Source organism: Megalobrama amblycephala, linkage group LG20 (assembly GCF_018812025.1).
Source record: "Megalobrama amblycephala isolate DHTTF-2021 linkage group LG20, ASM1881202v1, whole genome shotgun sequence".
In the NCBI taxonomy this organism is placed as follows: domain Eukaryota; kingdom Metazoa; phylum Chordata; class Actinopteri; order Cypriniformes; family Xenocyprididae; genus Megalobrama; species Megalobrama amblycephala.
Genome location: NC_063063.1, coordinates 22539251 through 22554096, shown reverse-complemented (window position 1 = coordinate 22554096; position 14846 = coordinate 22539251). Strand labels below are relative to the sequence as shown.

The 14846-nt window shown below is 36.9% G+C and overlaps 1 protein-coding gene across 6 annotated transcripts in view; it reads right to left on the bottom strand.

The window, feature by feature from the left end:
* Positions 1 to 14846, bottom strand: part of ankfn1 (ankyrin repeat and fibronectin type III domain containing 1) — a 98532-nt gene that overhangs the window by 16287 nt on the left and 67399 nt on the right. For all 6 annotated transcript variants that reach the window (XM_048170494.1, XM_048170496.1, XM_048170499.1 and 3 more), the window contains 6 exons: positions 14072 to 14179; positions 6406 to 6505; positions 5125 to 5257; positions 4174 to 4290; positions 2373 to 2588; positions 2107 to 2273 (listed from right to left, as the gene is read on the bottom strand). In XM_048170494.1, the coding sequence (XP_048026451.1) occupies positions 2107 to 2273; positions 2373 to 2588; positions 4174 to 4290; positions 5125 to 5257; positions 6406 to 6505; positions 14072 to 14179 (841 nt within the window). The remainder of the gene's footprint in view (positions 1 to 2106; positions 2274 to 2372; positions 2589 to 4173; positions 4291 to 5124; positions 5258 to 6405; positions 6506 to 14071; positions 14180 to 14846) is intronic.

The following is a 14846-nucleotide window of genomic DNA, read 5'->3' as shown; positions in this document are numbered from 1 at the left end:
GAAAATAAATAAATAGCTCCTTTACCGAACAAAAACAAATAGCAGTTTTGTTTTGACTGTAAAAAATGGTGGTGTCAAGAAACTATGTAAGCCTGTGGTGAGGGGGAGCCCGACACGGAGTTCAGGCATATTTCAATCTTCTCAGGTACACTCGCTCTGGAAAGCTCGTATTTGCTTCACCAGTGAGAAATATTAGCTTGATTCGTTGCAATAAAAGGTTAAAATCTTCATGTCCATATCAAAAACATTCATTAGATTGCATGAGAGACTTTCATGAGTCAAGATGTACATATATTTGCTGGCATTTTAGTAAAATCGATACATTAATAAAAAAGAAGAAAATCATTGTACGCTTTTATTACAGGCTTTGAATACATGCTTTAACTGTGCCGTTTCTCTCCACCTAGGGTCTTTTTTCTTCAATATTTGTGAGATGAAAAAAGATTTTATTAAAAAAAGGCTCCTGAGAACTGCCTTATGAACTGCAAAATGCAGGATGAATTAATGAAAAAATATGCTAAAACAAAATTCACATTGATTTACTATATTAGTATAATATTCAGAATATATTCTATTTTCCCTAAAGCAAGACCAATAAATTCTATCATTTGTTGTGTTGCATATCTTTCTTTTAAATTGCACAAATTTGCATTTTTCAACTAAACAACCCAGGTTATTTTCCCAAAACTTTGTGGGCATAGCTCATGACAATTGGCATTATGTTGAACATCACATGAACAAACAGGACAACAGGTCTCATCGCATCCGCTTGTCGGAGAAGGTGTTGCTGTAACTGCAGTATTAACTGACGGCTACATCTATACACATTTAGGGTAGTGAGCTATAGTGCTGAAACCCTATTGTAATTGTTAATTTCCAAGGATCAGCATTCTCCCCTAAAAGTGATTGGGCAGACCAAACCATAATTCGTATAGACTTAAAACTTTGAGGGCTGGTATTTTGGATTTTGGACAGTCCTAGGTTTTTAGCCTAACCTGAACCAAACCAGTGCAGCAAGATTCTCTGAAGACTGGGAATTTTGATTCCCCATCACTAAGGGACGGCAAAAGTTTGAAGTGGGTGGGCCACTTTTACTAAAATGGCTTTAACTTTTGAACAGAATAAGATATTTTTTTTGCCATAACATGCTATGACATGAAAAAAAAAAACATGAAAACAGCTACAACTACACAACTGTTAGTCCGATTGACTTGTAAATTGGCATATGTTGTCTTTGTCCAAGGTGCCATGACTGTCTATGAGGACATTCACGTATATCAAAAAACATGGCTGCCATTGGCCGGTGAAATTTGAGCAGCTATTACACAGGGTTAACAGAGGCCGATCGACACAAAACTTGGCGGGCCTGTTCGACTAATGGCCCTAGAGGTTTGTGAGAAGTTTGAAAGAAATCGGCCACCAGGTGGAGCTAACAAGTTTTATGCATCTGTAATCACACAGTGTTTCGCACATACACTCAACATTCATCATATGATAGATCTCCTCATTCTGAACAACTTTGCCTCAAGAACCACTACTATCAATCAAATCTTTCATTTAATATTTGAGAATATTTAAAAAAAAAAAATTGCGAACTAATTCTAGGTTTTTCGCACAACCTAAATAAAAGAGAACAATTCTCTCTAGGCCAATAATTATATTTAAAAAAAAAAATAGATAGCTATAACAAGGTAATTTAGAAAATGGGCATGGCAAAATGTACTCAAAAGCCTATAAATCCTAAATTAAAACTTAAAACTTCACCAAAATTAGGTGAGCCAATGCGATATGATTATAAACAACCATGCAAACTTTTATCTTTTATAGAGATTGGACCATAGGAGGCGCTATTACTTATTAACTGTTAAAAAGCTTTAAAAACCATATATTCCTGGTAAATTGCCTGCATTGGCATTGGCTTGGTTTCCATCTATGGGTACGGTAAGTTTAACAAACCAAAAAAATGACATGGCACTCAGTTTAATCTGGTCCATGACCAAAAATGAGTTTGACACCTCGAATTTACAGAAAAAAAAGCAAATAATAGGAAATAGTTGTAAAACTAAGCGCAAAGTCAATAACATGATGAGAACACTCTAAGCTAACCTTGACACATTCCAGTTGTCTCGTATCTTGGTGTGGCAGAGCATGTTGGGCATACGTTGAGGAACCAGCACTTTGATCTGATCCACAGAGCTGCTGAGCTTTAGGTAACCCAGATAAAGACCAGAGGACAGCCGGTGCTGACTCCGTCTCTGATAGGCCAGAATGTCCTATAATCAAAATAACAGTTTAAATTAGATTCTTCTGAAGAAGAAAAAATATCAATGGTGGATGATTTGAGGTATTAGTAATGACAGAGCTGTGCTCACCTGTATGGTTATGAGGAGGATGTCCAGGGCATATGGTTCCTCAGGGGTAGACAGAGACTTTCTCTGACTCTGCAGTTTGGATACCTGCATCCACTTCCCATTGAAAAAGGAATAGAAGCTGTCCATCTCTCTCACTGTCACAAGCAGCACATTTCCATGACGATCTTTAATGGGCTCATAGTGGACTCGGCCTAAGTTGTGAGTTCCCAGAAGATTCTATTTGGATAAGGAAAAAGAATGGAGGAATAGACAAGATGTGAAAAGGACGTTAGTTCTCCAGAATTCTTATTTACCTTCTGATGCTGTACATGGTGCCCACAACAACAACAAAAAAACTTTAAAAAATATTTTTAATTATTTAGGTTGTGATTATCTTTATATGTCATTATGCTTTTGATTTATGACAATAGGAATTTAAAGTGCCTGACAAAAAGGACAAAGCACCAAGTACTTATGAATGTGTGGACAGATGTGTAATGCTCTCAAAATTAAAAATCCATGATGCGAATCTCCTGTTCCACTACATCCCAAAGGTGCTCTAATGGATTGAGATCTGGTGACTGAGTAGGCCATTTGAATATAGTAAACTCATTGTCATGTTCAAGAAACCAGTTTGAGATAATTCGAGGTTTGTGAAATGGAACAGTATCCTGCTGGAAGTAGCTATCAGAAGGTGGGTACACTGTGGTCATAAAGGGATGGACATGTTCTGCAACGGTACTCAGGTAGGCTGTGGTGTTTAAACGAGGCTTAATTGGTACTAAGGGGCCCAAAGTGTGCCAAGAAAATATGCCCTACACCATTACACCACTACCAGCCTGAACCACTGATACAAGGCAGGATGGATCCATGCTTTCATGTTGTTTACGCCAAATTCTGTTCCTACCATCTGAATGTTGCAGCAGAAATCGAGACTCATCAGACCAGGCAACGATTTTCCAATGTTCCATTATCAAATTTTGGTGTAGCCTCAGTTTTATGTCATTAGCTGACACGAGTGGCACCCAGTGTGATTTTCTGCTGCTGTAGCCCATCTGCTTCAAGGTTCGACATGTTGTGCGTTCAGAGATGCTCTTCTGCATACTATACTTCAATGAGTGGTTATTTGAGTTGCCTTTCTATCAGCCACACCCAGTATGGCCATTCTCCTCTGACCTCTGGCATCAACAAGGCATCTTTGCCCACAGAACTTCTGCTTACTGGATATTTTCTCTTTTTCAGACCATTCTCTGTAAACTCTAGAGATGTTTGTGCGTGAAAATCCCAGTAGATCAGCGGTTTCTGAAATACTCATACCAGCACGTCTGGCACCAACAACCATGCCATGTTTAAAGTCACTTAAATCACCTTTCTTCCCCATTCTGATGCTCATTGAGTTGCTGCCATTTGATTGGCTGATTAGATATTTGCATTAACAGGCAGTTGAACACCTAATAAAGTGGCCAGCGAGTGTAAATATGCATGTATAAAAATATTACAATTACAAAATTATATAATATCTTTAAATAATAATACATAAATAAATTAAATAATGGTTTGATTCTTATACCAAAGTAAAACAAAATATTGAAAATATTTTAATTCAACTTCCAGGAAAAAAAATGACATTTTTGTAATAATAAAACAGTTACGTACTGCATGTTGGCCAGAATAATTATTACGCAAAATAAAATATGCTCAAACACAAACACAGACACACACTCTGCACAGAATCTCTCATAAGGGATTATCCCACTCATTTTCAATTTCAATCCCATTATAGTGATAAATTGTTAGCAAGGCTCATCACGGGTTGGCAAACCTGCAGTTGGCCCGCGGCCGCCAGCATCTTCTGTCTGGACTGCAGAGTGGAAGAGGAAGAGGTGGAGACTGCCAGGCTCTGTCTCAGCCACCGGACGTCCTCCCACATACAGGACAGCTGCAAAACAAACACACGCACACTTGTGAAGTTGGAGGAAGCAATTTACTTAATTCCTCGACATCATTCAAAGTCTTTGCATCAATGCCAGAGTGCTTTATTTTCAGTGATGAAACAATCCCTACTGGGCTAGTTATAAGTGTCTTAGCTGAGTGCTTATTTTACCATGCGGAACAGAAAACGCAAAAGAAAAAAATGCACTCCAGAATGAGGTGCTTTAAACAGAAAAGTAAGAGACCCATGAGAGTCCATCTATGTGCCTGCCTGTTTATGTGACTGTTTAACCTTCAAACTATTTTAAACTTTAAGACAAGGTTTATCAAGCCAACATCAAAATTTGCCTTGACAAACTTTCATTTTCTAGTCGCATATTAGGAGACAAGTTGTAAAATAAACATTCGGATGTGGACACGAGCGCTTAAAATGCTGCGAGGCTCGTTCCATGAGTATAACTTTACCTCCAATCTCACCATAAAATCTAGAAGTATTTGGCCATCAAACAAAGAGCTATATTCTGCTAAGACTGTCTCTGTTTCTTGCTTCACACCACTTTAGCCTTGTAATGATGGGCTAATTACAAACGCGTGGTCTAACGTCAAAAGTGTGGTGACTGTTCACTTTGACAGAATATATTTAGGACGCTAAGCTGACCACAGGCTGCATTTGGAAGAAACCAACAAAAATATTGACGCTTGTCAAAGAGATGTGTTACGAAAACATCGAAAATGTATGTTTCAGTTCAGCGTTAATAAAACGCACGTTACTTTAGTGCAGTATCTCCGTGCTGACCTCTCCGCTGCTTAATGTCGCGGCTGACTGTATGTTTTTACATACCTTGGTGAACCACAGAAAGTCCTGCATGAGGGAGCTGCTGTATGAGTCGTCCACCTCCACTATGGGGATCTGATCCTCATTAGTCACTAGCAGACTGTCCTTATGGTAAAATACTGATGCTATATAAACTCCCCTGAAAAAAAAAAAAAAAAAAAAAGAGAACCTATTCAGAATAAGACGAATGCAGCATATTCAGCTATAATGTGTATTATATAATCCACTTTCCAAGAACAGAGTACAAATAACTTTCAAAAAGTGAATCTTTTTTTCTATTAGATCAACTATGCGAAGGGCAAACAAAATATTACATTTATATTTTACACTTATTCATTTAGCAGGCACTTTTATCCAAAGTCACATACAAATTATCCTTATATGTGTTTTCCTAAGTTACCAATTAAAAAATGCTTTTTTACAGTTAATTTACAATCACAGTTCATTAAAAAGAAATTATAATTATAAATAAATGCATAATAAACAGTTAATTAAACATTCAAAAGATTATTTTAAATATATGACATTGTTGTATGATTTTAACTGTTGGATTCAGTTGAGAAAATCAAGACCTTTGAGGTGGAACAGGCCAAATTACACCATTTTAAAGGGTTAGTTCACCCAAAAATGAAAATTCCTATATTAATTACTCACCCTCATGTCGTTCCAAACCCATAAGACCTTCGTTCATCTCCAGAACACAAATTAAGATATTTTTGATGAAATCCAAAACCCCTCCGTAGACAGCAATTTAATAACTACTTTCAAGGCCCATAAAGGTAGTAAAGACATCGTTAAAATAGTCCTTCTGACTACAGTGGTTCAACCTTAATTTTATGAAGCGACTAGAATACTTTTTGTTCACAAAAACAAAACAAAAATAACTTTATTCAACAAAAGAGAAGAAATTTTGGTTTTGTTTTTGCGCACAAAAAGTATTCTCGTTGCTTCATAACACTAAGGTTGAACCACTGTAGTCACATGGTCAGAGATCTCTCGGATTTCATCAATTTGTGTCCAGAAGATGAATGAAGGTCTTACGGGTTTGGAACATCATGAGGGTGAGTAATTAATGACTAAGAATTTGCATTTTTAGTTGAACTAACCCTTTAAGGTTGAGGATACAGACATTTGATACGCGCAAAACTACTTTCATGCACATCTAACAACACAACAATACAACAGTAACCATTTATGTCTCTAATGTTGTTATAAAATGAACGTGAAACCAATGTGTAACCCAGTTATGGAAAGTGCCACCTATTTTCTGCAGTATGCTCAAACCACCTTTTGAGAGTCTTGACAAATTTAGTAGAGGAGTGAAAAAGGTGCTTCAGGCTCCGGGACACTGACTGTTTTCGACTTGGATTCTGCAACTTTGATGTGTCTGGGGAAAAAACAAACAAAGGAGTAAAGAAATGGAGTCTAGATGAACAAAGAGGCGACAACAACAAAATACCCAGACTTGGTAGATTAACATGTGAAACCGAAGATAGTTTTAGAGACCTACAATGGAAAAACTGTGTGAATAATCATCCTGTTTACGTGCAAGTTACCCAATTGAAAGACTTCGGGTTCTTGGATTCATTCTGGCTTTCTTAAGATTGATTAGTGGTTTAGAAAGTCCAATGATTAATTGCGTATGAACTTTGTAGTTTTGGTCATCCTTTTGGAGATTTACATTTCCGAATTGCTTGAAAACAATCCAAGCCTTAGGGTTTTCAACAAGACACAAAAATATCAAACATTGTACAGAGCAAATGAAAAACACGCTGGAATGATGGAATAAACTTAGGGAACTTTGAAGACAGACAGCGTAAAAGAGCCTCAGGGGTGTAAGAGAGGGATCGGGGGAGTCAGGCCACCGACAAACCGGTTATCTGGAACATTTCAGCTGCGTATCTCCCGCTTCAAGCGCAGCCATATCAGCCCACATTTCAGCGATGCCAATCTTCAGACGTCCCTGTTTTCATGAAATTAAGCGTCACGTAATTGGCCCCCGTGTAAACAGCAGGGCAGACGGAACAATCCATTTGGCTGAGAAGCTGTTTACAACGTGAAAGTGGCCGTCAGAGCGAGCGAGTCACCGTGAGAGCAATCACGCTAGCCCTAGTCTCTGTGTCTCCATCGGAGGGGCATGAAAGGGAGGTAGGAAGGCAGATTTTCCATTTGAAAATCACCATCAAAACCCTCAAGGAATAATGTGTCTTACAAGTCCCATAAGAAGATTAACCCTTGGCCCCTTTGACCCTACAGTGGCGACTGTTAACAGTATACGTGATTAAATGCGCACACTGATTGTTTCCTGCTTGGCAAGATATCTACATAACGTAACCTCACAACCGCAACGCGTCTTACTGGAATCAGCAGGACAATTACGTCCCTCCTGAAAAAGAGTCAAATTTGATTACATTCACTGGAATATCACCACCAGACTCCAAGGTTTGGATGTCAACCACAATTTTTGTATCACAACAAGTTGGAGTGAGAACATAATTATCCACTTTGGAAACACATTAACTCCATTTTAACATTTTTTATGTCAAGTTCAGCGGTAGCTTCCAGTCTCCGCAAACAGAGCCAGCGCTGCCGTCGCACGTGTTGATAAGTTGAGTGCAGAATTCGTATTTATTTCTCCCTCAGAAGGTTAACTGGCTTTGACAAGCAGATTATAAGACATGAGTGCATTGGCCTCCTGTGCCGCCAAACTGTCACACTAAATAAATAAAGAAATGCCTTTTCATTTATGAAAGCATAAAAAAAAAAATGGATCACCTTTGATTAATGACTTGGCAATCCATCTGACTACCGCACAGTGAGTGCAACCATGAAATGAGGTGAGTGAGAGTTGGAGAGACGGCGAGCGCTGGTAGCATTCTTCATTTTCTAACTAATTTAGCGGGGGTCAACGGACCCTTTTCAACATTCGAGAGCGAGCGAGATCATCCATAACGTTAGTGGCCAGACTTTCCAGGCCTTCGCTGACAGAAAGCGCTTACATAGCCGCGACGGAGCGCGGAGGTTTGCGTGTGAGCGATCGCGTTGTGCGTGTGGGTGTTGCTGTGTCTCATGCAGGAACACTGGAAGCTGTGTGCACGACGCACACACACACCCCTCGGCTTGAGAGCAACCTCTCAGCTCCACATATACACATCATAAATTAAGATAACCTCTGCTTAAACGAGCTGCATTTTTTTCGGAGCGGTTTTTATAGTAGTGTCATTGTACCGGTGCTGATTAATTTTGCAGATTTATTTCGAACATCGTCGCTCCAAAAATAACCTAGGTAAATACATTGCCCCAGCCAGCATGTGTGCTTAAGGGGACATATAATGCACACACATACTGAAGAAGAAGAAGAAAAAAAAAGTATTTTTGTCTTGTTTTACAGTAAATATCTTGGAAAATGTATTCTCTTGTATTTTTTTGCATTTCATTTCTGCCTAGCTTGATCATTAATTTTAAACTCGGCATTGTGTGCTTCAAATATTGTTGGCTCTTGTGGTAAATTGTTGCATTCCTCATTTAAAGGTAGGGTAGGCAATGTTTCTCATAAACACTTTTTGTTATACTGGTTGAAACTCTCTTCACATCCTGATAGTAATCAATAATAGAAGAGGTCTATATATTCAAAAATGTATATCTTCTGTGGAAGTCTCAGGATCAAAAAATTTCCGTCCAATCATTGCATTCGGTCCGAATGCAATAGCATGTCCGTCAACATATGTATTTCCATACCTCTGCGCACCCAGCTTGCGCAGACATCGCACGTCATCAGCTTGTTTCATGAAGCTTTGCAGAGTTGTAGACAGACAGTTACTGAGCACCACAAACAAACCGCAGCCATCTTTTACAGTTCCTCCCAAACCAAAAAGGCAACCAGTGACGTTCTACTCAAAGCTGTTCATGTCCTCATGCGTTTCTATGTCAACACTATCAACACCAACATGAATATGCAGAAGTCAGGTGGTATAAGTCAGAGCTCTGTAAGTTGTTTACGTTAATTGGTATTGTAATGTTACGTGTTTTGAGACATGAGGTAATTTAATGCCGTCTCTCGTGATGCTTTGCAGACTCTGCTCTGGCTGTGCGCATTCATGTGATTTGAAGGAGGCGTGGCTTTGGAAAGAGGAAGGGAGAGTGAGATCTTATGCTTTCAAAGCTAGCTTGCTATCGCTAGCCTCCCCGAAATCGCCTACCTGCCTTTAAATAAGTTGCTTTGGAAAAAAACTGTAAATGTAGGAGCAAAACGGCATAACATATAAAGACATGTTTACCTTTACCTTTACCCAAAAATATAATGAGATTTATGCGTAAAACAAATAAAAAGTATTTGCCAGTGGTGTAAGAACAATAAACTACACATTTTTAATTGGAATATTTTAACTGGAGTTTTAACTATTCAAAGTACACTCTTCTAGAAAAATCTTATTATCTAACGCCAAACTGAAAACTCATAGGATCAAAATCGCATTCTGCACGTATTTACATATCAAACATGGATGAGCTAGAAGAGATTAATTGTGGAATTAATGAAACATTGGACATTGTATGATAAATCCCAAAATACACTAAAAATATACAGTACAGTCCAAAAGTTTGGAACCACTAAGATTTTTAATGTTTTTAAAAGAAGTTTCGTCTGCTCACCAAGGCTACATTTATTTAATTAAAAATACAGTAAAAACAGTAATATTGTGAAATATTATTACAATTTAAAATAACTGTGTACTATTTAAATATATTTGACAAAGTAATTTATTCCTGTGATGCAAAGCTGAATTTTCAGCATCGTTACTCCAGTCTTCAGTGTCACATGATCCTTCAGAAATCATTCTAATATGCTGATTTGCTGCTCAAGAAACATTTATGATTATTTTCAATGTTGAAAACAGTTGTGTACTTTTTTTTTCAGGATTCCTTGATGAATAGAAAGTTCAAAAGAACAGCATTTATCTGAAATACAAAGCTTCTGTAGCATTATACACTACCGTTCAAAAGTTTGGGGTCAGTAAGAATTTTTATTTTTATTTTTTTGAAAAGAAATTAAAGAAATGAATACTTTTATTCAGCAAGGATGCATTAAATCAATCAAAAGTGGCAGTAAAGACATTTATAATGTTACAAAAGATTAGATTTCAGATAAACACTGTTCTTTTGAACTTTCTATTCATCAAATAATCCTGAAAAAAAATATTGTACACAAATATTTTGTACAATTGTACACATTAAATGTTTCTTGAGCAGCAGATCAGCATATTAGAATGATTTCTGAAGGATCATGTGACACTGAAGACTGGAGTAACGATGCTGAAAATTCAGCTTTGCCATCACAGGAATAAATTACTTTGTGAAATATATTCAAATAGAAAAATTGCAATAATATTTCACAATATTACTGTTTTTTACTGTATTTTTAATTAAATAGCCTTGGTGAGCAGACGAAACTTCTTTTAAAAACATTAAAAATCTTAGTGGTTCCAAACTTTTGGTTACTGTACTGTATATAAAAGATATAAATTTGCTTTAAGGATATTTAGAAAATTATTCTGGAATATTTTTAATGGAATGTTTAACATTCTCTTATTATCTTACACAATTTCTAAAAAAAAAAAAAAAAAAAAAAAAAGTAAACGTATGTTGTTTTTAGAAATGTTTTAGAAAATGCTTTAGAAAGAAAATGTTTTTTTGCAATGCACACACCCACATTCTCTCTCTAAATGAAAACAGACAGAGACAGATGAGTTATTTTTGCTTAGAAATTCTTCTGTTTTTCTGCTTTCCACATCAATAAAACCCCTCATACAGTGTTTTTCTAATAGAATCAATTCCCCTGTATAAATTCATTTGCAACGCTGGCAGCCATCACTCTGACATCATTAGTGTTGACTTCTAAACAGATGAGTGATGCTGTTTTGTTTTTTTTTGCTTACCCCCCTCTTGCTTGTGGCTGACTGCATAGCTGCCTAATGAAGTTGCTGTTTGTGAGCAGCGCAGTACTGTCAGCACCAGGAACAGCGTTCTTCTATACCTCAGCAGCCGGCCTCTGGGATAGAGAGTGGGTCTGAGGCCAAAGCAGACTGTCTACTCTTCACACTACGTCCAGCCCGCCTCGTTTTAAAGGTGTTTGGGCTCGAGCCCTGTGATTTACAGTGCTGCACTATACGGACGACATGGCTGACACATAGACGTTAAAATCTAAAATGGATAAATGTATTAAAATATTATTTATTTACACTCACTCTACGCCTGCCTTGCTGCTCGTGTGAAGAGCGTAGGAGGGCGGGCAGCAGGAATGCTGAGAGAGCGTATTCATACTGCTCTGGATGGCCGTACTTGAGTCAAAACACTTTGACCATGCTTCATTTCGTCACTTTAATACAGAGTTAATCTACTGGAAGAAGTGCGGACTTAGAAGACGAGCGGATGATGGGAGGGAGGGATTTCTGGTGAGTGGGTAGATGGATGGATGGGAGAGAGAGACGATGAGAATAAGTGAGAGCACTATGAGAGACAGACATTGGAAAAACAAAACACAATAAAGAGAGCAAATAAAAGAGCACCAGCAGAGCAAAAAACAGAGATGATGAGGATGAAGCCATCTGGTTCCATTGGAACATCCTCTTCTGATTCAGGGGATATTCAGCCCACTTTTAGCTAGGTATATGGATATTTTCAAAATCAAGTAGTGAGTGCAAACTATCTAAAAACACACTAATGAAACCACTTCTGCAAAAAAAATAAAATGTATATATTTAATATGTACACAAGCACTTCACAATCATATATACAGTCAAACCAAAAATTATTGATATACATTTTTGATATTTTTGATATATTTTAACTAGTGGGTGCAGGACACTATAGTTAATTTATGTAAGTGAGGATAGCAAAATTAAGTAAACTGTAACTTATTAGCCTGGGTGCCAGCCCGAACCCCGCCCACAACAATTTTTGGACGGGAAGTTCGGTCTGGACTCGATCCATTGTGGAGTAATTATGCTCGGCTCCCAGAAGGCCGAGCCAATCAAATTGCCAGGGCGGGCTTTAATCGATGATGGACAGGCTATCTGCGGTTACGTAACCACCCACGTCATCAAAGAGCGCTTGTGTTGAACTGGTTTTCACCAACGATGACTGCAGCTGGAGAAATAAGATGTTTAGATTCCGCTATCACGTCTGTAATAAAAGAAATCGACAGCGCATTCATTTTAAAAGACGAACAAAGAACCGCAATCAAGGCATTTGTCGATGGGAAAGATGTGTTTGCCGTCCTTCCAACGGGATTCGGCAAAAGTTTAAGTACAAGTTCAACATACGTCACTTACTGCGTTGCTCTGATTGGTTGTAGGTCTATCCAATTGAGTGCAGAGTGCAGAGGTTTTTTTTTTTACTGGTTCGGTTAAGACACGCCCCATAATTCAAGTGCAATGGAGCAGTATCAGACTCACATTCTGCCTAGAATATGAGTATGACGAAGTCAGGCTAGTAACTTATCATTTTATCATCAAAATTCTTCATACAGTGGACTACCAGTAAAATTGATAAAAATCTGGAAACAAAAATTATTCAGACACTTTGCTTAAGTGTTATCTGACATAATTAAGATTATTTTTTTCTGACACAGTTTAACTCTGAGATCTTGTCATATTTTATTACCATTTTTTTTAAACTATAGTGAATAAACTGTATTAATGAATGAAATATTAAAGGTGTCTGAATAAATTTTGGTTTGACTGTATATATATATATATATATATACACCTCTGTATTAATTATTATTCAATATTAAAGTGTGGTTGTTTACAAGGCCATAAGCGAAGCTTTGGCGAGCAGAGATTTTATAGAAACTTTCAAACATGATTAAATACACCTACGCTTCTGTGGCGAAAACTGTGTTCTGAAAGCAGGTAGGAGGACCAGTTTGATATCAGGGATCATAATTATGTCACTTTAAAACAAATGGTGACCATTCCGAGTGTATTGTTTTTTTTATCAATCCAAGCTCATAAAACTGAAAAATTAAGGTTAGAAAGATTTTTCCAATGCTTTTTAACAGAAGACTCTGATGCTCACCAAGGCTGCATTTATATGAATAAAAATACAGTGAAACTAGCAATATTATGAAATATTATTTCAATTTGAATTACTATTTTAATCTATTTTAAGATAATTATTTCTGTGATGGCAAAACTGAATTTTCAGCAGCCATTTTTCTTCAGTTTCAGATGCTGAATTTGGTGCTCATACAACATTTCTGATTATTATCAATGTTTTAAAAAAACTTGTGCTGCTTAATATTTTTGTAGAAACAGTGATACATTTTTTCAGGATTCTTTAATTCAGAGTTGTTTGTGTATATATGTGCATGTGTGTGTGGTTCAGGTATACCCTATATTATGAGGACAAAATGTCCCCACAAAGATCTGAAATTCTTGTCCTTGTGGGAAAAATTCTTATAAATCATACTACTAGTTTTTTTTTAAATCTAAAAATGCAGAAAGTTTTCCGTGATGGGTAGGTTTAGGGGTAGGGATAGATTATACAGTTTGTACACTATAAACAATAAGGTAACACTTTACAATAAGGTTCATTAGTTAAACATTAGTTAATGTATTAACTAACATTAACTATGAACAATATATTTGTTACTGTATTTACTAATCTTGGTTAATATTAGTTAATGAAAATACAGTTGTTCATTGTTTGTTCATGTTAGTTCACAGTGCATTAACTAATGTTAACAAGATTTTAATAATGTATTAATAAATGTTGAAATTAACATTAACAAAGATTAATAAATGCTGTATTGAAGTGTAGTTCATTATTAGTTCATGTTATCTAATGTTACCTAATGAACCTTATTGTAAAGTGTTACCAAAAATAATTATGTCTATGGAATGTCCCCATAAAACATAAAAAACCCAACATGTGTGTGTGTGTGTGTGTGTACCTCCACAGCAGTAATGCTGGTGTGTGGCTCGAACCTGCTGTAACAGCCTCTCCATGGCTTCAATGTGACCTCTCCTCCTACACTCTCTCCCATCACAATCCTTCCAGTCTAACATAGAGAAATATCACACAAATCTCAGTTTTAGTATTGTGACTTGCTCTAGATATATATAAAAAAGTCATTTAATTTGATTTAGTCACATTTGCATTAAAAAAAGAGCAAAAGCTTGTCTGATAATGTTAGACTGCAGAAGTCATGTGGCTGAAATCATCCAAAACGATGGTGAAACGTTGTTGTCAGGGCACTTACGGGTTAGTAACACATTACCGAGAGATGGTATTAAAGAGTAAAAAAAATGAAGCTGTTCAAAATAGGAACTGACTGATGGTACATTCTGTTTCAAATCTTTATGAAAATTTCATTTCACCCAAAAAATTCTCTGCTTCCATATTGAAAATATGCCATTTTATAATGCTGTATTTGTTACTGAAGAAAAACTTGTGAACCCTGGTGACACAGATAGTTTTTCTTTGCATCACTCATTTGAAAGAGGAAACTCAAGGCCACATTCAGAGAGTATCAAAGGCGGTGGAGTGAGTGGAAGTCGTGATGGTTAAATAATAGCGCAGTCCTACATCCAAGGATCTTGGCTACAAGCACGTCATGATTTTTGAAATAAAAGCACAAAACAATGCTGACGGAATGCTCAAGGGTTCGAGAACTTTCCAGTCAATGATGTTTGGAGCTGTAGTATGTTTTTTTTTTATCCTTTCAT